This window comes from Heteronotia binoei, chromosome 2 (genome assembly GCF_032191835.1).
Source record: "Heteronotia binoei isolate CCM8104 ecotype False Entrance Well chromosome 2, APGP_CSIRO_Hbin_v1, whole genome shotgun sequence".
NCBI classification, from domain to species: Eukaryota; Metazoa; Chordata; class Lepidosauria; order Squamata; family Gekkonidae; genus Heteronotia; species Heteronotia binoei.
In genome coordinates, this window is record NC_083224.1 from 199,887,426 (window position 1) to 199,914,860 (window position 27,435).

The following is a 27,435-nucleotide window of genomic DNA, read 5'->3' on the forward strand; positions in this document are numbered from 1 at the left end:
ACTGTGAACAAAGGAGACAATCTTGGCATAGCCTGATGGCTTATTGCGCAAATTAGACTTTGCTATTCCAAGATGGCCGCTCCAAAGTGCCAAACACCTGTTGGGAGGATTTGCAGCAGTTAAGACTCTGTGTTCTTGAAAAGGGGCCTTCGAAAGTCAGCCAAAGGGCAACCAATGCAAAATGGACAGGCCATACTCTGTCTGTTCCAAAGCCCCTTGCAAAATGTCCTACTTCCTGTCTAGGCTCTGCCTACAGTTGCGACTTCCAGTAGGGTAGCCAGTCCAATTCAAGAAATACCTGGGGACTTTGAGGGTGGAGCCAGGAGCAGGGTTGTGACAAGCACAATTGAATCCCAAAATGAGTTCTGGCCATCACATTTAAAGGGACCGCACACCTTTTAAATGCCTTCCTTCCATTGGAAACGAAGGATGGGGCACCTTTTAGAGCTCATAGAATTGGACTCTCTGGTCCAATCCTTTTGAAGAAGAAGACTGCAGATTTATACCCTGCCCTCCTCTCTGAATCACTCAGAGCGGCTTAAAATCTCCTATATCTTCACCCCCCCACCCACAACAGACATCCCATGAGGTGGGTGGGGCTGAGAGAGCTCTCCCAGAAGCTGCCCTTTCAAGGACAACCTCTGCAAGAGCTAGGGCTGACCCAAGGTCATTCCAGCAGGTGCAAGTGGAAGAGAGGGGAATCCAACCTGGTTCTCCCAGATAAGAGTCTGCACACTTAATCACTGCACCAAACTGGCTCTCTAAGAAAGTAAACAAAAAGAAGATACTGGATTTGCAACTCCCTGAGGTAAAGGGACTGTCCTATTGTCATGCTCTGGGATATGCTTTGTAGGCTCAGGAAAGCCTGAGTGGTAGTAGGGGGATAGGCCTACAACTCCCAGAATCCCTGTAAGGCTTTGGTGCCATTTTGGGCCCATCAGAGAAAAAGGAGGGCTTGAATAAAAGGCTGGGGTGGGGTGGAAGCCTGGTTTCTTTTCCTAGGAGGCAGAGCTGAGGATAGGGTTCCCAAGTCCAATTCAAGAAATATCTGGGGACTTTGGGGGTGGAGCCAGGAGACTTTGGGAGTGGAGCCAGGAGACATGAGGGGTGGAGCCAATATCAAGGCTGTGACAAGCATAATTGAACTCCAAAGGGAGTTCTGGCCATCGCATTTAAAGGGACCTTTTCAATTCCTTCCTTCCATAGGAAATAATGAAGGATAGGGGTACCTCCTTTTGGGGCTCATAGAATTGGACCCCCTGGTCCAGTCATTTTGAAACTTGGGGGATATTTTGGGGAGAGGCACTAGATGCTGTACTGAATATTTGGTGCCTCTACCTCAAAAAACAGCCCCCCCCCCCAGATCCTCAGATACCCGCGGATCAAGTCTCCATGATTTTCTATGGGAATAAATCTCTATAGGGAATAACAGAGTTCCCAGCAGACATTTCCCTCCCCTCCCCCCGCTTTCTGACGACCCTGAAGCGGGGGGGGGAGGGCCTCCAAACCGGGGGGATCCCCTGCCCCCACCTGGGGATTGGCAACCCTACCTGTCCTATAGCGTTCCCAAGGCCCAACTGGCATCCCCAGCAGAAATCTCAAATGTGGGTGTTTTTTGGGGGGGGGGAGGAAGTGGGGGGGAAAGGAAAGCATTCACGACCCCCCCTCAATAACTGCACAGTGGCAGACTTTAAAAACTGCCCGGCGTTTCCTCCGCATCCTGAGGTCACGTTCCCGCACAGCCTGGCCTGGCCTGCAAGCAATTAAAACCCAGATGAAGTCATTAAGCCAGTGCAGCAGCTGTCCAAAACTAACAGGCCTAGGGGAAAGGGTTGGCGCACGCCAGGCCCTCTGTTTAGCATCCAGCGGAAACCACCGACAGGCACTACCGTTCCAGAAGCACACGCATGCCTTTGCTAGAGGCCGCTGGGTGGCTACCACATTCCAGAGGGGTGGGCGTTGTCAACAGTGGCTGGGACTTTGCACTCAGCCTGGGCTGAAGGGGGGAAACAACATGGCAGAAGTGGCCCAACACGAAGCAAGGAAAGACCACCTCCACCGCTCCCGGACTAGGGCTGCCAACTCTAGATTGGGAAATTCCTGGGAATTTGAGAGTGGGGCTTGGGGAGGGGTGGGTTTGGAGAGGGAAGGGAACCCGGTGGGTACAGATGCCCGGGCCTTGAATTCAGCAGGAGCTCACAGGAGCACAGCTCCTGAACCTTTCTGAGGGTTCCCCCTTTTCCTCCCCACCTTGTCCATTGAATAGGAGGTGCAGCTGCATAACAATCCCTGGATTAGGAGAGCGGGCAGCCAGCCAGCCACCAGGGGCTTTGCCACGCCCCCAGCAGCCCTCATGAACCCCTGGAGAAGCCTACGCCACCCTTTCTCCACTTCTGATGTGATTTTGGGCAGCGGGTGGCTTGCTGGCCTTTTGACTGGGGGGGGGGCAGAGGCCCAGGAGAGCCCCAGGTGAGCGAGGCCTGCTGGGGCTGGCTGGATCTCTAGCCAGCCCAAGCAAGCCTCACTCGTCCGGGGCTCTCCTATCTTGTGTCCGGATGCTTTTGGCTGGTGGGGGAGCGGCATATGCTAATGAGTTATGCTAATGAGTTCCACCACCTATTTTTTAAAGAAAACAATCCCTGGGGAATCTGCCAGCCTTCAAGTGGGACCTGGGAATCCCCTGGAATTTCATTTCCTTTCCAGACTCCACGAGATCAGTTCCCCTGGAGAAACTGGATCCCTTGGAAGGTGGGCTCTAGGGCCTTGTACCCTGTGACGGAACCGGCCTGATTCTGCCTTCAGACCCGGTCCCGTCAACTCCCTATTGAGTCGCCAACTCCTGGAGGGAGCTATTTCTCCTCCGGCCACTTGGGCTCGCTGCCACCACCTGCTCAGTCTAGGGGTTCAGATTGAGAGGAACAGGACTCCCAATCCCCCTCTCCAGCTATGAGGCCAGGCCTCAAGGCCCTCTGCCACCCAGTACTTGGGTGTCACAGAGACCACAGCACTTCTTCGGGGAACCCCTGGAGGATTGGCACCTTATCCAACTGCATGCCTTCCCCCTTCCCCGGGGCCCCCTTTATAACGCAGTGTGGTCTAAAGCGGTTTGGGGATCTATGTGGTACAGAGTTTGACTGCCAGCATTCAAAACAGCAAAAATATTTATTTAAAAGAGAAAAAGAAAAGAAAAGCACAACGAAAACAGTTGCATGTAAAAGGCTAGCACAGCACAGCACCCGCACAGCAAACAGCATGACAAAGAAAAGGTGGTTATACACGCATCCTACTGTCCCTGGTCTAAACTTGCCCTGTCTTGTGGATGACTTACTTGGTCTGACTACCTGGGGGCCTTTTCCTCTTGAATAGGCCTCTTCCACAGGCAGGAGCCCCCACACTGGCAACCTCTTCCTTTGAGCGCCAGTTGAGAACTGCTTCTCTTCCTGCCTAACTCACATACCAAGAACAAAAGAACTTCCTGCCGCTCTAGGAGGCTTTCCCCCCTAGAGTTGTTGGTTTGGCTCTGGAAGGGAGGGGGGAATGAAAGGAGGGCTAGGCCCCAAAGCCTGCTTAGCAGTTTCATGTTCCCTCCCAACTAAGATGGCGTTTCTCCACATACCCCACTGAGGTCACTGCTCTCCCCAAGCTCCACCCCCAAATCCTCAGGAGATCCTCAGCCTGGAGCTGGCAACCCGACACCCCCAAATCTCCACCCATGGCCAGGGGGTAAGTGGCAACCCTACCAGCGGAGTATAATGCCACAGATGCAGGGGTATCACTAACAAATTATTGCACAAAACCAAATTCCCAAAGCTGAGTCCACTCATAACAATCTTCGATAGAGTGGATATCGTGCCATAGCTTCCATCAGTGTGTCCTTGCTCCTTCTGGACATTCTCTGATGTGCATGTAAATTCATTCATTTGATAGTCATAGGAAAAAGGAAAGGTCCCCTGTGCAAGCACCGGTCGTTTCCGACTCTGGGTTGATGTTGCTTTCACGTTTTCACGGGAGACTTTTTACGGGGTGGTTTGGCATTGCCTTCCCCAGTCATCTACGCTTTCCCCCCAGCAAGCTGGGGACTCATCTGACCAACCTCGGAAGGAGGGAAGTCTGAGTCATCCTGGAGCCGGCTACCTGAACCAGCTTCCGCTGGGATCGAACTCAGGTCATGAGCAGAGGGCTGCGACTGCAGTACTGCAGCTTTACTACTCTGCACCACGGGGCTCTTCACATTCATTTGATAGTCATACAATATTCCTAATCCACTATACTGAAGATTAGGGTTGTCAAGTCCCCCGCGGCCTCCGGTGAGGGATTTTTCTCAGGCGCGCACAGCGTGATGACATTACTCGCAAGTTATGTAATCATGCCGGCGATGCGTCACGCTGGCCGCTCTGGGAGCTTCTGGGAAAACTATGGTTTTCCCAGATGCTCTAGCGATTTGGGAGGAAAACTCTATGGTACCAAACTGGCCAAACTGTGGCTCAGGAGACACATGTGGCTCTTTGTGTGGCTCTTGAAACCTCTACTGCCCTGTTGGCCCTGGTACCATAGAGTTTCCCTCCCAAATAGCTAGAGCATCCAGGAAACTATAGAGTGTTCCTGGAAGCTCCTAGAGCGACCAGCGCGCAACATTGCCGGCACAATGACGTCAATTGTGAGTGATGTCATCGCGCCGGCGACAGCAGGGGATCCCCCCACCAGCTCAATGCATGCCTGCAGGCTGGGGACCTCCCAAGCAGGAGAACCCCCACCCAGCCCGCCAGCCCTATTGAAGATAGTTTTGAGTGGACTCAGCTTTGTGCAATAATTTGTTATTGATACCCCCTTTGAATATTTGTATGTTAATCTTAGTAATATTATCACAGTTGTATTTTTTTGTACATAGTCATTGTGGTGACAACTCTCCTAATACTGCATTTTCTCCAGGGGAACTGCTTGAAGATCAAGTTGTAATTCTGGGGGGTGGTCTCCAGGCCCCACCTGGAGGATGGCAACCCTACCCCGGATGGTGGATATGGAACACTGTTAAGACCACCAGAGAAGGGGCAGTGCACAGCAGGAGAGAAATGCCCTAAAGGTAAGCATGGTCTCCCCCCCCCCACACACTCAAAAAAAGATTCTGAGTGCTTATCTGATTCACAACAGCCAGCAATGCAACTGGTGTAGTTTTCTCCAGCCTGGAGGTGCCAACCTGCTCTTTGAGCCATCATCCCAGGGCCTGGAGTTGTTGCAGGCTCACCTTGGCAACGGCCATGGCACACGCATGGCCCCAGATCTCAATCAACTGCTGCTGTCCAAACTTGAATTCTTCCAGGAGCTCCTTCTCGATGGCCTCGGCTTCTTCTCTACTGCAAGACATGCAAGGGGAGGAGAGAGGAGGGGGATGATCTTAGAAAAGTATGGCGGGGCATCAGATGGTTCCAAAATGTCACTGGGATTAGAAAATTCATGGGGTCTCTGGGTGACGGTCACTTTGGGTAACCTAAACTTCCATCTGCAGGGGCATTGGACCTTTAATGCCAGAAGAAAGGGTTGGTCTTTAGTTGTTCACTGCCCAGCTTGCAAGTATCTAGAGCAGGGGTCCTCAAACTTTTTAAATAGGGGGCCAGTTCACTGTCCCTCAGACTGTTGGAGGGCCGGACTGCCGTTACTGTACAAGGCCGTGGGCCGTCAGTTCTCCGTCTTCTGCATCTCTCTCCCTTCCCCATACCACACACCCCGGCCTGGGAACTCACCTCACCTCGGTATCACCTCACACTCTGTCTCCGCCGCCTCAGCCCAGTGCCGGAAGTGTGCGTTGCTAATGCGAGTTTAGGTCAAACGTCACTTCCGGTCTGATTTTGCCATAACCCGGCGGGCCACATAAACGTCCTCAGCGGGCCACATCTGGCCCGCGGGCCGTAGTTTGAGGACCCCTGATCTAGAGCAAGGGTGGCCAAACCGTGGCTCTTTGTGTGGCTCTTGTACCTCCCACTGCCCTGCTGGCCAGCAAGGAGATTGCATTCCGCTCTTCAAGTCCAGCCAGCCAGTGGCTGGGAGAATGCATTTAAAGTTAAAGTTGCTTTCTTTCCACCTCTCTCTCCCTCCCCATCTATTTCCCTTCCTTCCCTTCCTTCTCCCTCCCTCCCTTTCCTTCTCTTGCAATTCAGTCCCTGAATATACAACACAGCGCGAATACGAGCACTGAGATGAGCAGCAGGAAACCATGGGTCAGCTGACTGTAAGGGACAGACACTGACCGCCTATGAAGATCTGTGGCAGGAAGTTTAACCAGTCAAGATTGGACCTGACTGGGAAGTGGGCTGTTCCGGGGAATGTATATTATAGGGGACCCGGACCTGCCATGTGGTCTTTGTGATATACTAGCTAATAAAGTATGTTGACTGTTACTCATGTCCGAACCCATTATATCCTTCCTTCCTTCCTTCCTTCCTCCCTTCCTCCCTCCCTCCCTCTTTCTCTCCTTCCTCCCTCTGATCACAATCTCGTTTACCTTCCCCACCTCCCACAACAGACACCCTGTGACATGGGTGGGGCTGAGAGAACTCTCCCAGAAGCTGCCCTTTCAAGGACAACTCCCATGAGCGCTATGGCTGACCCAAGGCCATTCCAGCAGGTTATCAGGGTCATCAGAAAGCAGGGGGAGGGGAGGGAAATGTCTGCTGGGAACTCTATTATTCCCTATGGAGATTTATTCCCATAGAAAATCATGGAAAATTGATCCACAGGTATCTGGGGCTCTGGGGGGGGGCTGTTTTGGGGGGTAGAGGCACCAGATTTTCAGTATAGCATCTAGTGCCTCTCCCCAAAGTACCCCCCAAGTTTCAAAAAGATTGGACCAGGGGGTCCAATTGTATGAGCCCCCAGAAAAGGTGCCGCTATCCTTCATTATTTCCTATGGAAGGAAGGCATTGAAAAGGTGTGCCGTCCCTTTAAATGTGATGGTCAGAACTCCCTTTGGAGTTCAATGATGCTTGTCACAGCCTTGATCTTGGCTCCACCCCTAATGTCTCCTGTCTCCACCCCCAAAGTCCCCAGATATTTCTTGAATTGGACTTGGCAACCCTACAGCAGCTGCAAGTGGAGGAGTGGGGAATCAAACCCAGTTCTCCCAGATAAGAGTTCATTCGTGCACTTAACCACTACACCAAACTGGCTCTCAAACAAGAGAGGAACAAAAACGAATGGGAAATTTTCCAAGCTAAAATGGCGAGCTGGACCATTCGGTAGCGTCACCCTTCTCAGCCGCAGGAGAGACAGTTGCCTGCGGAGGCCATTTCTAACCTTCAGCAGTGTTGAAGAATGGAGTGTTTGCTGTGAAAAGGCCTGACCTCGATTTCTCCCTGGCTTCTCCACCCACCCACCTGGAGCAGCAGCCTCTCAGAATGGCTGGATTCATCTCGCTTAGCTGGCAAATCAGAATTCTGGAGCCCACGGAAGCTGTCAAGGCTTGGTGGGGTTAAAGTCTGGTCAGACGGCTCCTGGACAGAAAGGCCTCTTATCTCCGCTCGTCTTGCCTTTCCTTTCCCTTTTCAAACATAGGTGGGCAACGCAACAGACCGGAATCTGTTATGTAAACCTAAACAATGTCCCAGTTGTTTCATCCTCCCTTTGGGTCTCCAAACACTCTGGCAGCAGATGCAAGACTCCGGGAAGAAAAATGTGGACCATAATCGTTAACAGCTGTTCGCCGGGACCCGCAAATGGCAAAACAATCCACATTGCGGACCGTCCTGTCATTTTACGATCCAAAAAGTGGAAGTGGGTGTCTGTGTATGCAACCCGTTCCTGGGAGGGAAGTATCAGTCTGGGTAGCGGGCCAAGAGGACAGCGTTACGTGAAATCGAAGTACTCATTTGAACGGTTTTCACACTCCCTTGGCTATCATTCATTCATTCAGAACTTTACTGGCATAAAAGCAATAATGATTCGCAATCAAAAGTAGATACAAAGGCCTGAACTATAGTAAAAAAGGTAAAGGTAGTCCCCTGTGCAAGCACCAGTCGTTGCCAACTCTGGGGTGACGTTGCTTTCACAACGTTTTCACGGCAGACTTTTTTACGGGGTGGTTTGCCCTTGCCTTCCCCAGTCATCTACACTTGCCCCCCCCCCCCAAGCAAGCTGGGTGCTCATTTTACGGACCTCGGAAGGATGGAAAGCTGAGTCAACCTGGAGCCGGCTACCTGAACCAGCTTCTGCTGGGATCGAACTCAGGTCATGAGCAGAGGGCTCCAACTGTAGTACTGCAGCTTTACCACTCTGCAGCACAGGACTATATATATATATATATATATATATATATATATATATATATAGTAAGAACAGTACATAAAACAATCTATTAAAATAGCAGCGAATGATACAAATCAAGACTAGACACCCAGCAATTAAAATACAGTAGTATGCCTAGATTTAATTTTACAGGCTTCTACCAAGAAATTCGCAACACATGTAGTAATGTGGGGATTAACATCTTCTAAAAAGTAGGCTAGAGTTTTCCTTTTAGTAAATACATTCTGTTGGAGATATTCAGCTAAAAATTGCCTACGTTGTGAGGCCAGGAGAGGGCATTCTAAAATAATACGGGATATAGAATCAAGGACTCCTAATTCGCATGGACACAATCTATTTTGGAAAGGTAGCTGTCTAAACCTACCAAAGAGAACTGTTGATGGGAAGGCATTTAAATGTGCCAGAGTAAAAGTCCGATGATGGAATGGGGAATCTGAAGTAAAAAAAATAATGGGATGTCTTCCCATGTCTTTGGAGTATACCTAGATTGGCTGCAGAGCAAACGGGGGGGATGTGAGGGGAACACTTTTTGGTATTCGTGATCCTTAAGCCTTAGTTGGATTGTTCTTAAAATATATAATTCGTCACATATCAAGAATGCTATCAAGAAAGCATTCAAGAGAGATTCAAGCTTAGGAGCACCTGAGAGACCAACAAGATTTTTTTTGGGGGGGGGGCGGGGGGGCGGGATAAGTTTTCAGTAGTCAAAACTCCCTTCATCAGATATAAGACATCCCTGAATCCTTTATCCCATCTGAAGGTGGGAGAAATGGGATGCAAGGATTCAGGGACCTCTGTTTTTACTTGGCTCTGATGAAGGAGCTTTGAACTGTTCTTTGCATTATATTCGAAAACTAATACCAGGGGTGGCCAAACTTGCTTAATGTAAGAGCCACATGGAATGTTTAAGAGCCACAGGACATGAACAGCAGATGTTTGAGAGCCGCAAGACACGAACGTCAAATGCCTGAGAGCCACAAGACATGGACGTCAGATGTCTGAGAGCCGCAAGACATGAATGTCAGATGTCTGAGAGTCGCAAGACGGAAGGAAGATAGGGAGGGAGGGAGAGGTGGAAAGAAAGCAACTTTAACTTTAAATGCATTTTCTAAGCCACTGTCTGGCTTGGCTTGGAGAAGTGATGTAAAGGAAGAAATGCCTTCTCCAAGCTGTCTGACGGGGTGGTGGGGGCTTCAAGAGCTGCACAATATGTGTGAAAGAGCCACATGTGTGAAAGAGCCACATGTGGCCACCCTTGACTTATACCCCCCCCCCCCCCCAAATCTTATAGGTTTCTCAGGTACTGGACTTGAGTCAGCCAGTTTGGTGTAGTGGTTAAGTGTGCAGACTCTTATCTGGGAGAACCGGGTTTGATTCCCCACTCCTCCACTTGCACCTGCTAGCATGGCCTTGGGTCAGCCATAGCTCTGGCAGAGGTTGTCCTTGAAAGGGCAGCTGCTGTGAGAGCCCTCTCCAGCCCCACCCACCTCACAGGGTGTTTGTTGTGGGGGAGGAAGGGAAAGGAGATTGTGAGCCGCTCTGAGACTCTTCGGAGTGGAGGGCGGGATACAAATCCAATATCTTCTTCTTCTTCTTCTCTACTGTAAACTAATAGAACAAAGCAGTAGACAGGTGGCACTTTTAAGACCAACTAAGTTTTATTCAGAATGTAAGCATACAAAAGCTTACTAAGTTTTATTCAGAATGTAAGCTTTCGTATGCTTGCGTTCTGAATGAAACTTAGTTGGTCTTAAAGGTGAAACTTGTCTACTGCTTTGTTCTATGGCTTCAGACCAACGCGGCTGCTCACTTGGATCTCTCTACTGTAAACTAACGCAGCTCCCCTCTGAAAGTACATTCAAGATAGGAAGTTCCCCAAGGCTTATGGAGAAAAAGTCCCGAGTGATAAATCACCCAGTCTCCTGGCTCCACCTCCAAAGTCTCCCGGCCCCAAAGTCCCTAGATGAGTTAGACTTGGCAACCCTACAGATGACTGAACTCACTTTACAATACAAAGAACAGTTCAAAGCTCTCACACCTTCCGGGCTCTGTTTGTGTGAACTTCCCACAAGCCTCTAGCTGGCCAAGTGTTGCAAACAGGTTAAGACTACCAATAATGTACTGGATTTGCTTCAAGGTGCTGTTTTTAACCTTTAAAGCCCTATATGGCCAGGGTCCGGCATGCCTTAGGGACCGCCTTTCCCTGTATATGCCCCAGCGAGCACTTTGGTCCGGGTCTCGAAACCTGTTGACAGTCCCCAGTGTCAGGGAAGTTAGGCTTCAGTCAGCTAGAGCCAGGGCCTTTTCTGCTGCTGCCCCTAGCTGGTGGAATGAGTTGCTGGAGGACGTTAGAGCCCTGCAAGAGCTCCCATAATGGCACTCTTCCACCTTGCTTCCCCATAATGGCAACTTCTACAGCAACCGATTAGGCCCATAAACCAGAAATTTAACACCACTCTGGACTTCCTACCACGCTATGGCGATCTGGGGTCCCTTCGGAACACTTAATACTGATCATTCAGTTATACTGCTACCATCGAAATTAATTGTTTCATGAATTAATGCACTAGCACCTACTGATATGTTAGAATCATAGAGTTGGAAGGGACCTCTGGGGTCATCTAGTCCAATTCCCTGCACAATGCAGGAAACTCACAAACACCTCCCGCTATATTCACAGGATCTTCATTGCTGTCAGATGGCTGTTTAAAAACCTCCAACGAAGGAGAGTCCACCACCTCCCGAGGAAGCCTGTTCCACTGAGGAATCGCTCTAACGGTCAGGAAGTTCTTCCTAATGTTGAGCCGGAAACTCTTTTGATTTAATTTCAACCCCTTGGTTCTGGTCCTACCTTCTGGGGCCACAGAAAACAATTCCACCCCATCCTCTAGATGACAGCCCTTCAAGTCCTTGGAGATGGTGATCCTATCACCTCTCAGCCACCTCCTCTCCAGGCTAAACTGAGGATCAATTCTTTAACCACTACACCAAACTGGCTCTCTTCAGTGGCCCACAAGCGAATCCCTGTGCAGCATTTTGCCTTTCCAGTGTTCTAGCGCAGCCCTTTTTGCTTAACCTTCTGGCGCCCTCTAGCGCCGCCTCAGGAAAGAGCAAAGTCTTCTTTTTCTGGGAGAGGCTTTGAATTTATTTATTTATTTATTACTTTACATTTATATCCCGCCCTCTCCGCAAGCGGACTCAGGGCGGCTTACAATATCATAAAAACAATCAATTCCATAAAACATATAAAAACATAGTTCACTTATCAATTTAAAACTATTTGCGCTGTCTCAATCCAGTCTGGCGGTATTGGGTTCTGACTATGACCACCAGCTTCTGTAGGATGTCCGGTGGCAGCCCATTTTCAGTCAACCAGAAAAGCTTGTCTAAACAGTTCGGTCTTACAGGCCCTGCGGAACGCCGACAAATCCCGCAGGGCCCTTATAGCTTCTGGGAGGGTGTTCCAAAGTTCTGGTGCTGCCACCGAGAAAGCCCTGGGTCTTGTTACGCATAGCCTGGCTTCTTTTGGGCCAGGGGCAGACAGCAGATTTTTTGTCCCTGATCGCAGTGCTCTCTGGGGGATATATGGGGAAAGGCGGTCCCGTAGATAGGCAGGTCCCTGACCATAAAGGGCTTTAAAGGTTAGTACCAACACCTTGAAGCGAACTCGGAACACAACAGGCAACCAGTGCAGCTCTCTCAGCACTGGCCGAATGTGCTCCTGTCGTGGTAGCCCCATTAACAGCCGTGCCGCAGCGTTCTGCACTAGTTGTAGTCTCCGGGTTAGCGTCAGGGGTAGCCCCATGTAGAGAGCATTACAGTGATCTATTCTTGAGGTGACCGTAGCATGGATTACCGTCGCTAGGTCGCTGCGCTCCAGGTAAGGGGCCAGCTGCCGTGCTTGCCAAAGATGGAAAAAGGCACATGAGGCTCGTCCCTCCAAAACACGATAGAGGTTTATAAAATCTTCCATGGGATAGAAAAGGTAGAATATAGGGTTGCCAATCCCCAGGTGGGGGCAGGGGATCCCCTGGTTTGGAGCTCTTCCCCTTGCCTTAGGGTCATCAGAAAGCCACGGCGAGAGAATGTCTGCTGGGCACTCCATTATTCCCTATGGAAACCGATTCCCATGGGTATAATGAAGAATTGATCCTCACGTATCTGGGGCTCGGGGGGGGGGGGAGTTTGGAAGTAGAGGCACCAAATTTTCAGCAGAGCATCCAGAGCCTTCCCCCAAAGTCCCCTCCAAGTTTCAAAAAGATTGGACTAGGGGGTCCAATTTTATGAGCCTCCAAAGAAAGTGCCTTTATCCATTATTTCCACTGGAGGGACGGCATTTAAAAGGTGTGTGGTCCCTTTAAATGTGATGGTCAGAACTCCCTTTGGAGCTCAATGATGCTTGTCACAACCTTGTTCCTGGCTCCACCCCCAATGTCTCCTGGCTCCACCCCCAATGTCTCCTGGCTCCACTCCACAGTCTCCTGGCTCCACCCCCAAAGTCCCCAGATACTTCTTGAATTGGACTTGGCAACCCTAGTAGAGAAAGAAGTACTTTTCTCCCTTTGTCACTCGTGGGCACTAAGTAGGCTTAGAACAGATAAAAGGAAATCCTTCTTCACCCAAAGCGTCGTTAATACGAGGAATTCACTACTGCAAGAAACATCTGGAGCAGAGGTCCATCCGCAGCTCTTAGCCAAAAGGTCTAGATGGAACACTGTCTGAGACAGGGATGCTCTGTATTTTTGGGGGGCAAGAGTGGGAGGGCCTCTGGAGTTCTGGCCTCACTGGTGGACCTCCTGATGGCCCCAGGGTTTTGGCCACTGTGTGACACAGTGCTAGACTGGATGGGCCATTGGCCTGATCCAATATGGTTTCTCATGTTCTTATGTCTAGGGCAATGATGCTCTGTATTCTTGACACAGGGGGGCAAGAGTGAGAAGGCTTCTGGAGCTCTGGCCCCACTGATGGACCTCTTGAGGGTACCTGGGTTTTGGCCACTGTGTGACACAGAGTGTTGGACTGGATGAGCCACTGGCCTGGTCCAACATGGCTTCACTTATGTTCTTATATCTGGGGCAGAGATGCTCTGTATTCTTGACGCTTGGGGGGGGCAACAGTGGGAGGGCTTCTGGAGTTCTGGCCCTGCTGATGGACCTCCTGAGGGCACCTGGGTTTTGGCCACTCTGTGACACAGGGCATTAGAATAGATGGGCCACTGGCCTGATCCAACATGGCTTCTCTTATGTCCTTATGTTCTCTTAATCAAGAAGACTCTAGCAGAGCCGCAAAAAGGCAAACAGATTTATTATGGCAGGAGCCTTGGTAGTTCAGAGGCCGCACTGTCAGAAACATTAAATGTTATCATTAGCGTGGAAAGAGAGAGAGAGAGAGAGAGAGAGAGAGATGTGCAAGTTGTAAACACAGGCACCAAAATGCCACAGAATGCCAGAGGCCCAGTTTATGTGGCATTTCTAGGCAAACCTCAAAATAACAGCCTGCTGAACAGAGAAAGACAGAAACGCAGAGACCAGGGCTGCAGGAAACCTGGGTACAAACTTCATCTTCATCAGAAGAGCCCTGCTGGATCGGACCAGGAAGTCATATGAACATATGAAGCTGCCTTATACTGAATCAGACCCTGGGTCTATCAAAGTCAGTCTTGTCTACTCAGACTGGTTAGCGTCAACCTTCACCTACAGCTCGGGAAAGGTTGCAAATCAGGGCACAGAGACCCAAATCTCCAGCTGCTGTTGCTGTGTCCCACTGAATACAGATGGTATTCAGAGTTATTCTGCCTCTGTACAACAAAATATAAAAATGCAGCTTTGCATAGCCAGTGCCAGGTTTAATTGCTTTGCAACTTGCAAGCAGCCTCTGCTGATAAAAGCAGAAGTTCAAAGAGACAAAGCTTGTGAGGAGCGCCCAGATAGCTTATCTCGGGGAGTTACCGAAGACTATCCACGTCAACAGTTTGTGCAAATGGTCCCTGGGAATGTGGTGCGGGGTGGGGTGGGGGGGTCTGCAGTGGAAAGTTACTCTGAAGTCTTAAGTTTTGATTCAGGCTACAGCTTTACACTTGTGCAATGCTATGTAACCAAAGAGTATAACTGAAGAGAACAACCCTACAAGGGTGTGACTTTTCTTTGCAGACTTATTTCTGTGATCACCATTTGCCTGACGAGTAAATTTTTAAGCTTGTTACCCGGTTACCTGTCTATTTGGGCTTTCAGCTAGACCAGGGGTGGCCCAATTTGGTTAACATAAGAGCCACAGGTATATCAGTTGTTTGAGAGCCGCAAGACATGAACGTCAGATGTTTGAGAGAAGGAAGGAAGGAAGGAAGGAAGGAAGGAAGGAAGGAAGGAAGGAAGGAAGGAAGGAAGGAAGGAAGGAAGGAAGGAAGGAAGGAAGGAAGGAAGGAAGGAAGGAAGGAAGGAACATAGATGGGGAGGAGGGAGAGAGGTAGAAAGAAAGCAGCTTTAAATGCATTCTCCAAGCCACTAGCTGGCTTTGAGAGCCACACAAAATGTGTGAAAGAGCCACATGTGGCTCCTGAGCCACAGTTTGGCTACCCCTGAGCTAGACAACGAAGCTGGTGAATTCCACAACATTCAGGTTCCATCAATGGAACTATTTTTATGACCAACAAACCCCCTTTGAAAGTATTCTAAGCTAACATCCTGAGGCAGTGAGTTCCAAAAGTAACTCCATGATTTGTGAAGAAATACTACTTTTTCTCTTCCCTGGGTTCCCCAGGAATCTAGGATTGGGAGGTGTCTTTCTTTCTACTTGCTTTCTTCACACTGCACATGATTTTGTAAACTTTTATTAAACTAAAACACCCCCAACATCTTCAGCAACTCTTGATCATTTTGAAGCAGTCCCCTACATTATTTCTGCATTCTAGACATGCTCTAGGGTTGCCAACTCTGGCTTGAGAAATTCCTGGAAATTTGGGGGTGGAGCCCTGAGGTGGGCATGGATGTGATCCTATAGAGTCCCCCCACCCCTCAAGCAGCCAATCTCTCTATGGGGACTGATCTCCTCTGTCTGGAAATGAGCTGTAAGTCTGAGAGTACTTCAGGCCCCAGCTGTATGTTGGCAACCATACCACTCAGGCAGGACTTGATAACACTGCACTGTGAGTGAATGGACATTATTTTAACCAAAAAAATGGCAACTTTCGGAAACCACTCTCTCAAGGTAGTTTCGCTGCTGACCTTTCTTAAAAAAAGAATCCAGGTGGAATGTGCTGATTTAGATTACGTTAGCAAGTTTAATTTCCTTTATTTAGGCCTCCATAGAGACAAACCGGCATATCTGCTCTTAATCAGCCACTTTCTGGGACAGATAAAGGCAGCTCAAATTTATGAAGAAGAAGAGATTGGATTTATACACTGCCCTTCACTACCTGAAGGAGTCTAAGAGTGGTTTACAATCTCTTTTCCCTTCCCACAACGGACACACTTGCTGTGAGGTAGGTGGGGCTGAGAGAGCTCTGACAGAAACTGCTCTTGAGCAGAACAGTTCTGAGAGAACTGTCTTGGGCGCACATCTTTAATGCTGGCTGCTCACAAAGTAGAATTTTTGCTCACAAGACTCCACAGCTTAGAGAGAGCATTGGTCATAATCTACCTTGAGCTTTGTATGGAAGAAAGACAGTAATGAATACTGTAAATAAATACGGTCCTGAACACAGTTTTAAACGAGCTGCAGTGATCTGACTTGCGATCGGTGCCCAACGTCACAAAGAGATGTTATCTCCAGCATGTTTTCCAAGGGGGAGAAATGTCAAAGTTCAAACTCTGCCTGGAAACCATGCCATCGGCACAGGAAATCCTGCACTCAGCACATGCTCAGAGGCACCTATATTTACCTCCACTTGTTTATTCCAACACAGACTGTGGTGAAGGAAACAGATCCTGGGGCCAAAGCCCACTGAAATCAAATTTTGCAACAATTATGACATTTGTATGTGATCCTTAAGCATACTGAGGAGGAGGAAGAGGAAGAAGAAGAACATAAAAGAAGCCATGTTGGATCAGGCCAATGGCCCATCCAGTCCAACACTCTGTGTCACATAAGAACATAAGAGAAGCCATGTTGGATCAGGCCAATGGCCCATCCAGTCCCACACTCTGTGTCACATAAGAACATAAGAGTAGCCATGTTGGATCAGGCCAATGGCCCATCCAGTTCAACACTCTGTGTCACATAAGAGAAGCCATGTTGGATCAGGCCAATGGCCCATCCAGTCCCACACTCTGTGCCACATAAGAACATAAGAGTAGCCATGTTGGATCAGGCCAATGGCCCATCCAGTCCAACACTCTGTGTCACATAAGAGAAGCCCTGTTGGATCAGGCCAATGGCCCATCCAGTCCAACACTCTGTGTCACACAGTGGCCAAAAAATCCAGGTGCCATCAGAAAGTCCATCAGTGGGGCCAGGACACCAGAAGCCCTCCCACTGTGCCCCCCCCCCAAAAGCACCAAGAATGCAGAGCATCACTGCCTCAGACATAAGAACATAAGAGAAGCCCTGTTGGATCAGGCCAATGGCCCATCCAGTCCAACACTCTGTGTCACATAAGAACATAAGAGAAGCCATGTTGGATCAGGCCAATGGCCCATCCAGTCCCACACTCTGTGTCACATAAGAACATAAGAGTAGCCATGTTGGATCAGGCCAATGGCCCATCCAGTTCAACACTCTGTGTCACATAAGAGAAGCCATGTTGGATCAGGCCAATGGCCCATCCAGTCCCACACTCTGTGCCACATAAGAACATAAGAGTAGCCATGTTGGATCAGGCCAATGGCCCATCCAGTCCAACACTCTGTGTCACATAAGAGAAGCCCTGTTGGATCAGGCCAATGGCCCATCCAGTCCAACACTCTGTGTCACACAGTGGCCAAAAAATCCAGGTGCCATCAGAAAGTCCATCAGTGGGGCCAGGACACCAGAAGCCCTCCCACTGTGCCCCCCCCCCCCCAAAAGCACCAAGAATGCAGAGCATCACTGCCTCAGACATAAGAACATAAGAGAAGCCCTGTTGGATCAGGCCAATGGCCCATCCAGTCCAACACTGTGTCACACTGTGGCCAAAAAACCCAGGTGCCATCAATAAGTCCATCAGTGGGGCCAGGACACCAGAAGCCCTCGCACCTTGCCCCCTCCAAAAGCACCAAGAGTGCAGAGCATCACTGCCTCAGACATAAGAACATAAGAGAAGCCCTGTTGGATCAGGCCAATGGCCCATCCAGTCCAACACTCTGTGTCACATAAGAACATAAGAGAAGCCATGTTGGATCAGGCCAGTGGCCCCTCCAGTCCAACACTCTGTGTCACATAAGAACATAAGAGAAGCCATGTTGGATCAGGCCAATGGCCCCTCCAGTCCAACACTCTGTGTCACATAAGAACATAAGACAAGCCATGTTGGATCAGGCCAATGGTCCATCCAGTCCAACACTCTGTGTCACATAAGAACATAAGAGAAGCCATGTTGGATCAGGCCAATGGCCCCCTCCAGTCCAACACTCTGTGTCACATAAGAACATAAGAGAAGCCATGTTGGATCAGGCCAGTGGCCCATCCAGTCCAACACTCTGTGTCACATAAGAACATAAGAGAAGCCATGTTGGATCAGGCCAATGGCCCATCCAGTCCAACACTCTGTGTCACATAAGAACATAAGAGAAGCCATGTTGGATCAGGCCAATGGCCCATCCAGTCCAACACTCTGTGTCACATAAGAACATAAGAGAAGCCCTGTTGGATCCGGCCAGTGGCCCATCCAGTCCAACAGTCTGTGTCACATTAGAACATAAGAGAAGCCCTGTTGGATCCGGCCAGTGGCCCATCCAGTCCAACACTCTGTGTCACATAAGAACATAAGAGAAGCCATGTTGGATCCGGCCAGTGGCCCATGCAGTCCAACACTCTGTGTCACATTAGAACATAAGAGAAGCCATGTTGGATCCGGCCAGTGGCCCATCCAGTCCAACACTCTGTGTCACATAAGAACATAAGAGAAGCCCTGTTGGATCAGGCCAATGGCCCCTCCAGTCCAACACTCTGTGTCACACAGTGGCCAGAAAAGCAGCCATTTTCTCCAGGGGAACTGATCTCTGTCATCTGGAGATGAGTTATGATTGCAGGGAATCTCCAAGCCCCACCTGGGGATTGGCAACCCTACTTTAATGCCAGTAGCTCAAAGTAGAATTTTTGCTCACAAGACTCTGCAGCTTAGAGAGAACATTGCCTGTGAGGTAGGTGGGGCTGAGATAATGGCTCGGAGAGAACCGTGACTGGCCCAAGGCCCCCCAGCTGGCTGCATGTGGAGGACGAGTGGCGACTCAAACCCAGTTCTCCAGATCAGAGTCCACTGCCGTTAACCACTACATCAAACTGGCTCTCAATTTATGTAGAGTACACAGAGTTGCCAACCTCCAGCCATTACGGCTGATCTCCATACAATGAAGAAAATGGCTACTTTGCAGGGTGGGCTCTGCAGCCTTACAGCTTGTTGAGGTCCCTCTCCGCATCAAACTCTACCCCCAGGCCCCCCAAAAAAATCTCAAGGTATTTCCCAAGCAGGATTTTGCAACCCTAAGAAGAGATCAAAACAGTTTCTTGGAGGGGGATGCAGAAAAAACATCACCTTTGCTGGGGAATAGGGAATAGCCAGTTTGGTGTAGTGGTTAAGTGTGTGGACTCTTTTCTGGAAGAACCGGGTTTGATTCCCCACTCCTCCACTTGCATCTGCTGGAATGGCCTTGGGTCAGCCATAGCTCTGGCAGAGGTTGTCCTTGAAAAGGCAGCTGCTGTGAGAGCCCTCTCAGCCCCATCCACCTCACAGGGTAAAGGAGATTGTGAGCCGCTCTAAGACTCTTCGGAGTGGAGGGCAGGATATAAATCTAATATCTTCATCTACCTCACAGGGTGTCTGTTGTGGGGGGGGGGAGGGAAAGGAGATTGTGAGCCGCTCTGAGACTCTTCGGAGTGGAGGGCGGGATATAAATCCAATCTCTTCATCTACCTCACAGGGGGTCTGTTGTGGGGGAGGAAGGGAAAGGAGATTGTGAGCCGCTCTGAGACTCTTCGGAGTGGAGGGCGGGATATAAATCCAATATCTTCATCTACCTCACAGGGGGTCTGTTGTCGGGGACGAAGATAAAGGTGATTGTGAGCCACTCTGAGACTCTTCGGAGTGGAGGGTGGGATATAAATCCAATATCTTCATCTACCTCACAGGGGGTCTGTTGTGGGGGAGGAAGGGAAAGGAGATTGTGAGCCGCTCTGAGACTCTTCGGAGTGGAGGGCGGGATATAAATGCAATATCTTCATCTATCTCACAGGGTGTCTGTTGTTGGGGAGGAAGGGAAAGGAGATTGTGAGCCGCTCTGAGACTCTTCGGAGTGGAGGGTGGGATATAAATCCAATATCTTCTTCTTCTTCCCTGTAGAATTTCAATTCAATCAACCCTGTTTGGATTTTTAGTGGTTAAAAAAGCACAAAGAGGCTTTGTTTGGGGTGGGGGGGGGGGAGGGGATAAGTCTAACCTTCCTGCAACCCAGTCTGCTTTTTAAAAAAATATATCATTTAGTGTTCCTGAAATCATCACAAGATGTGTTAAGCAGCGGTGCTTAACATTAGTTTATTTGTGCACACTGCACACACTGAGCAAGATTCTTCTCTCTTTCTCTCTCCCTCCGAGTCGACAAAGAAATGACCTCAAAGTGCAGTCATTCCATTTTAACGGGTGCTTTGTATCTGTTGCCACAGAAACAGCCTAAGCCTATTTGGTTTTTTAAAAAAAAAAAAAAAGAGAGAGAAAAGAAGTGCCAAAAAAATACCCACAATGCACAGATAGAACTTGAGATGGGGGGAGACTAACATGAGCCAGGATTCTATAGGCCATGTCCCCCCCCCCCATTCTCCCCACCCTTCCGCACAATGACTCAACAGTAGCACTGCCACATTTGGTTTTGCAAACATTCTGGTACCTCTGTGCATGTACAGAGTACCATGTCCCTGAGTAGAATACATTTTGGGATATTATTTAAAGGACTTCTGCATTCTGGATTCCTAAAAAGAAGAAGACTGCAGAATTATACCACGCCCTTCTCTCTGAATTAGAGACTCAGAGCGGCTTATAATCTCCTATATCTTCTCCCCCCAAAACAGACACCTTGTGAGGTGGGTGGGGCTGAGAGAGCTCTCCCAGAAGCTGCCCTTTTGAGGACAGAGTCCCAGAGCAGCCGACAATCTCCTTTCCCTTCCTCCCCCACAACAGACACCCTGTGAGGTGGGTGGGGCTGAGAAAGCTCTTACAGCAGCTGCCCTTTCAAGGACAACTCCTACGAGAGCTATGGCTGACCCAAGGTCATTCCAGCAGCTGCAAGTGGAGGAGTGGGGAATCAAACCCGGTTCTCCCAGATAAGAGTCCGCACACTTAACCACTACACCAAACTGGCTCTCACTACACCAAACTGGCCTAACTCCAGTGGTTTCTGACCATGCACAGAGTGCCTTTTTCCTGAACAAAACAAATGTCGACCAAGTGGAACACCTGACCAAAATAATGTAAGAACACAGCACTTTTGAGCACATGCAGGGTGTTAAAGTAGAGAAATAATTAAATTATTTAATGAAAGCAGAGAAATAATGAATATACAGTCTTCTCACCCTCGTTTGACATGCGCTTGTTGGGCAGCTGTCCAGGAAGTGGAAAAGTGGGCCTACCGGTGAAACTCTACCTGGGCCACACCTGTTGACTACAACTGTACAGGATCAGTATGTGTTTGTGGGGAGGGGTGTGTGTGTGGAAATTAACAGAAGGTCATCAGAAGGGGGCAGCCTTATATTGCCTCCCGCTTCTTAATCGCTCCCTCTTCACCCCCAAAGTCCTCTCCCACCTCCATTACTCTGGCAAATTAGGCCCACTTGATGGTCGCCATGGAGACCAGCGTTTGAATGCTGTCAGCTGTCATTGAGTCACGATTCACACAACTCTCCAGTAGCATCGGGATGTGGGCGCAGCCATCACTGTTGATGTTTTCCGCACAGCCTGGGTCAACAAACAACCCCCCCTCCCTCCTCATCGCATTTTGGCTTTCTCGGGGCATGCAGAGACACACCAGCTAGCCTCAAAGAACAGCCATAGGAACAAGAATGCCAGCCCCCTGGACAACTTCAGCCATCTTTCTGGTGCAACGCAACGGGGTGTGCATGCATGCACCCAGGACCGGCAGAACGTAACCTTTTCACTCCAGTATTCAGCCATGCTTCCTGGGAGAGTTAACCGGGTTGTGAGGCCCTAGTTAGCACAAGCGACAGCCAAAGGAGAACTATGCCGCTACTTTGGCCAGCGCAGTACGCCCCAAACCAAACCTGTTCCTTGCCAAAAGTCCAGCAGGACGTGTCCCTATGAAGAGCCAGCTTGGCATAATGGCTAAGAACACTGGAGGAGAAGGAGAATAGAAGAACTGCAGATTTATACCCCACCCTTCTCTCTGAATCAGAGACTCAAAGCGGCTTAGAGTCTTCCATATTTTCTCCCCCCACAACAGACACCCTGTGAAGTGAGTGGGGCTGAGAGGGCTCTCACAGCAGCTGCCCTTTCAAGGACAGAGAGCAGCCTACAATCTCCTTTACCTTCCTACACCACAACAGACACTCTGTGAGGCAGGTGGGGCTGAGAGAGCTCTCCCAGAAGCTGCCCTTTCAAGGACAGAGCCTCAGAGTGGCCTACAATCTCCTTTCCCTTCCTCCCCCACAACAGACACCCTGTGGGGCGGGTGGGGCTGAGAGGGCTCTCCCAGAAGCTGCCCTTTCAAGGGCAGAATCCCAGAACAGCCTTCAATCTCCTTTCCCTTCCTCCCCCACAACTGACACCGTGAGGTGGGTGGGGCTGAGAGAGCTCTCCCAGAAGCTGCCCCTTCAAGGACAGAGTCTCAGAGCAGCCTACAATCTCCATTCCCTTCCTCCCCCCCAACAGACACCCTGTGGGGTGGGTGGGGCTGAGAGGGCTCTTACAGCAGCTGCCCTTTCAAGGGCAGAGTCCCAGAGCAGCCTTCAATCTCCTTTCCCTTCCTCCCCCACAACAGACACCGTGAGGTGGGTGGGGCTGAGAGGGCTCTCACAGCGGCTGCCCTTTCAAGGACAACTCCTACCAGAGCAAGTGGAGGAGTGGGAAATCGAACCTGGTTCTCCCAGATAAGTTCACGCACTTAACCAGTACACCAAAGTGGCTCTCCAGGTGTGCACCTCGCCCCTGCCATAAAGCCTCACCTTTCCCACAGGGGTGTTGTGGTGACAATGCCTGAAGGAACACAGAACGATGCGCGTCGCCCTGAACTCTTTGGAAGGAGTGCAGCATTTTTTAAAAAAAAATAAGTGTTGTAATCAACCAAACACAAACAATTGCTTCCCCTATTCTGGATTTGGTCCCCAAACGGACTCCCTTTGGCCCAGACACAGCAACTGCGAACGGATCGGCACAGCAGGCTGAGAGGTTGTCAGGGGTCACGAGATTGCGATGCACCCCAGCTGGAAAATGCAGGGGGGTGGAGTGGGGAGTCCGCTTGCTGTCTTTCTGCCTCTGTTCCCAGGAGGGGGGGGGGGGGAAGCACATGCACCTGAGCCCCCCACAGCCATGACGACACTGCTGCTTACCTCAGGTAGCGGAGCGGCTGGATCTCCTTTTTGCCATGGGAGGAATTGCAGCCGGCTTTCTCCATGGCTTTGCCTTTCCTTCTGCGGTGGCACCTGTCACGGCAACGGTGGGCCCCCCCCAGCCCACCCCCACAAGCCAGCCCCTCCTGCTTCCTTGCTCTTTCCTCTCGAGAAGAGGGGGGAGAAACAGCAAGAAGAGGGGAGAGAAAAAATGCAAAAGCAGGAGGGGGGAAGCAACCGTGCAGCTCCCCTTGGCAAACAGCTGTGCCAGTGTGGGCACAACAGGAGCTGAGGGAAAGGAACTGATTGGTCAGGTCCTTGCGAGGAGAAATACAGAGTTCTCCCCTCCACCACTCCCATTACCCAATGGGAAAGCACGGGGTGGGGGGTGCATTAACCCTTTCCAGGACCCCCAAGGTGGCTAAGAACTGTGAATGCCTTTGGACAGCACAATCCAGAGGACATTCAGAGAGGGCAGCCTCCAGGGTCACCTCTGTCCCTCCACCCGTGCTCTGGACAGTCTCCCTAACAGGCAGGAGACCAACAGGAAGGGCTTTTAGGGCAAGATACAAATCCTACCACTTCAATGCTGAGTTCATAATAGCGAGTTATTACCCACGACTCAGAAAATCTAGACAGATAGAAAAGTTAAAGCTAATAGATAAAAAGGTAAAGGTAGTCCCCTGTGCAAGCACCAGTCGTTTTTGACTCTGGGGTGACGTCGCATCACAACGTTTTCACGGCAGACTTTTTACGGGGTGGTTTGCCATTGCCTTCCCCAGTCTTTTACACTTTCCCCCCAGCAAGCTGGAAACTCCTTTTACCGACCTCGGAAGGATGGAAGGCTGAGTCAACCTGGAGCCAGCTATCTGAACCAGCTTCCGCTGGGATTGAACTCAAGTCGTGAGCAGAGGGCTCCGACTGCAGTACTGCAGCTTTACCATTTTGCAGAGATCATAGAATCAGAGTTGGAAGGGACCTCCAGGGTCATCAACCCCATGCACAATGCAGGAAACTCACAAACACCTCCCCCCAAATTCACAGGATCTGCATTGCCGTCAGATGGCCATCTAGCCTCTGTTTAAAAACCTCCAAGGAAGGAGAGCCCACCACCTCCTGAGGAAGCCTGTTCCACTGAGGAACTGCTCTAACGGTCAGGAAGTTCTTCCTAATGTTGAGCCGGAAACTCTTCTGATTTATTTTCAACCCATTGGTTCTAGTCCGGCCTTCTGGGGCCACAGAAAACAATTCCACCCCATCCTCTAGCTGACAGCCCTTCAAGTACTTGAAGATGGTGATCAGATCACCTCTCAGTGGCCTCCATTCCATGGGGAGGGTTAACATCCAGGGAATCTGCCTCAATATTTTTCATTTTGTTTTGTGATTATTATTATTTTTTTTAAACGTGCTCACCTGCACATACATAGATACAGGATATCCCAAATTCTACTCGAAGAAGAGGTGTTTAGATCCCACATTTCTCTAGTTTGGTGGTGGAAAGGGTTGTCAAGTCACAGCTGAATTGTGGTGTCTTCACAGGGTTTTCAAGGCAAGAGATGTTCAGAAGATGTTCAGGAGAGCCAGTTTGGTGTAGTGGTTAAGTGTGTGGACTCTTATCTGGGAGAACCGGGTTTGATTCCCCACTCCTCTGTAGGGATTCAGTTTTAAGAGCAGAGATATTTAACTGCGCCACAGAATGTAATGTATTGAAGCTTTGTTATGTTATGATAAAGAAACGTGCTGTTTGTGTGATCTGCGCAGGCGTTATCTGTGGTTACGTTGACCAGACACATATAATTAATTGGCTAATGTTGGTGGAATGATGTGAGGTCATGGTTTCAATAAAGGCTGGACGGACAAAGGCAGGAGGAGTCTTCTGAGAGGAGTTTTCTAAGACTACAGATTCCCTCTCAACCTTTGTGCGCACCTTTTCTTTAACCAGACGTCTCCCGGAATTTCTGTTGTCTCCTAAATCTTTCTTTCCGCACCTCAATGTTGGAGCAGGTTCTCTTACACTCCTCCATTTGCACCTGCTAGAATGGCCTTGGGTCAGCCATAGCACTGGCAGAGGTTGTCTTTGAAAGGGCAGCTGCTGTGAGAGTCCTCTTAGCCCCACCCACCTCACAGGGTATCTGTTGTGGGGGGAGAAGATATAGGAGATTGTGAGCCCCTCTGAGACTCTGTCCTTGAAAGGGCAGCTTCTGGGAGAGCTCTCTCAGCCCCACCCACCTCACAGGGTGTCTGTTATGGGGGAGGAAGGTAAAGGAGATTGTGAGCCGCTCTGAGACTCTTCGGAGTGCAGGGCAGGATATAAATTCAATATCTTCATCTACCTCACAGGGTGTCTGTTGTGGGGGAGGAAGGTAAAGGAGATTGTGAGCTGCTCTGAGACTCTTCGGAGTGGAGGGCAGAATATAAATCCAATCTCTTCAACTACCTCACAGGGTGTCTGTTGTGGGGGAGGAAGGTAAAGGAGATTGTGAGCCGCTCTGAGACTCTTCGGAGTGGAGGGCAGAATATAAATCCAATCTCTTCATCTACCTCACAGGGTGTCTGTTGTGGGGGAGGAAGGTAAAGGAGATTGTGAGCCACTCTGAGACTCTTCGGAGTGGAGGGCGGGATATAAATCCAATCTCTTCATCTACCTCACAGGGTGTCTGTTGTGGGGGAGGAAGGTAAAGGAGATTGTGAGCCGCTCTGAGACTCTTCGGAGTGGAGGGCGGGTTAGAAATAAACAGGTTGCTTACCTGTAACTTATGATCTTCGAGTGGTCATCTGTGCAGTCACACACATGGGTTTTCCCGCTGGAACGAACCCGACCTCGGAGAATTCAAAGCTAGCCTTAAGCGTTATTTTTGGCGCGCACTTCCTCCCGCCCTGGGGAGCAGGCATCCACTGCGCATGCCTGGAGCGGGGGGAAGGCGCTCCACCCACCAGTTTCTTTCCAGCCGCTGTTAAGTGCAATAGAGTCTAAGGGATGTAGAATCGCAGAAACAGCAGCGGGGACGGATGGGTGGGCGTGTGTGACTGCACAGATGACCACTCGAAGATCATAAGTTACAGGTAAGCAACCTGTTTATCTTCTTCGTGGTCTCTGTGCAGTCCCACACATGGGTGACTGATGAGCTAACCTGCACGGAGGTGGTTGCTGTTTCTGCACGGAGGTGGGTGCTGTTTCTGAAAGAGAAATTTCAGAAGTTAGGTTATACATAACAGATCAGTAAAGGTACTCCCACTCACCATTGGAGAGCATGGCAGCTCAGTTGAAGATGGAGCGGAGTACGGCTTGCCCGAAGGAAGAATCTCGCCTTGCATGAATGTCCATGGCATAATGCGTGGCGAAGGTGGACGATGAAGACCATACTGCTGCTGCACAGATGTCTTCAACAGGTATGCCCCTCGCAAAGGCGGAGGATGTGGCTAGTGCCCTAGTAGAATGTCCCCTTAGAGGTTCTGGAACTGGTTGTTTAGCTAACTTGTAAAAAAGTGATATAGCCTCAACCAGCCATTTAGACAGTCTCTGTATAGAGAGTTTTTGCCCCTTCTTGTGGGTTCCGTAGGAAACAAACAATGCGGTATCTTTGCGGAATGCAGCAGTCCTGTCCAAATAGAAGGCAAGGGCTCGACGCACGTCGAGGTTATGGAGGGATTTCTGTCCCGAATCCGAGGGGTGTTGGAAAAAGGATGGCAAAGTGGTTACACTTTGGAGGTGGAAGGGTGACACCACTTTAGGTAAGAAATTTGGGTCCGGCCTCAGGACCACTCTGTCGTGATGAAAGACAGTGTAGGGTGGATCAGATCGAAACGCGCAAATGTCACTGGCCCTTTTAGCTGAGGTGAGTGCAACTAGCAGGGCTGTTTTCCACGATAAAAGGTGCAAGGGGATAGACGCCATCGGTTCGAAGGGCGGCTTCATCAATTGACTGAGCACGACAGATAGACTCCATGTAGGGCAGAGTTGCCTAGTCGGAGGTTTAAGATGGAGGATTCCCTTCAAGAAAGATTTTGTAACAGGATGTGCGAATACTGTGCGGCCCTCGATGCTCTGGTGGAAGGCAGAGATGGCTGCCAGATGCACCTTAAGTGAGGAGTAAGTGAGACCAGATTCCGAGAGACGGTATAAGTAAGGATCTGCGAGATGGAGGAGGATGCAGGGTGGAAATTATTGCGCATGGCATATTGAGTAAAGCGTTTCCATTTAGCTATGTAGGATTTCCTAGTAGAAGGCTTCCTGGCGTTTAAAAGGATGTGTCTGACGTCGTCAGGAAAACCTAAAAACTGATCCTCCAAGCTGTTAATTTGAGGACTGAAGGATTGTGGTGTAGGACCCTGCCCTTCTGTTGTGACAGAAGATCCTGTACCTGCGGGAAGCAGTGATAAGTCTTGTTCGATAGGAGGAGCAGAGTGGTGAACCACACCTGGCGCGGCCACCAAGGAGTGATCAAGATACAGTCCGTG

The 27,435-nt window shown here is 49.9% G+C and overlaps 1 protein-coding gene across 1 annotated transcript in view; it reads right to left on the minus strand.

The window, feature by feature from the left end:
- Positions 1-23,275, minus strand: part of YJEFN3 (YjeF N-terminal domain containing 3) — a 58,818-nt gene extending 35,543 nt beyond the window's left edge. Inside the window, exons 1-2 of the mRNA XM_060233445.1 lie at positions 22,978-23,275; positions 5,243-5,351 (exon numbers count right to left, since the gene is read on the minus strand). Of these exons, the coding sequence (XP_060089428.1) occupies positions 5,243-5,351; positions 22,978-23,042 (174 nt within the window). The 5' untranslated portion in view covers positions 23,043-23,275. The remainder of the gene's footprint in view (positions 1-5,242; positions 5,352-22,977) is intronic.
- Between the last annotated feature and the right edge of the window lie 4,160 nt (positions 23,276-27,435).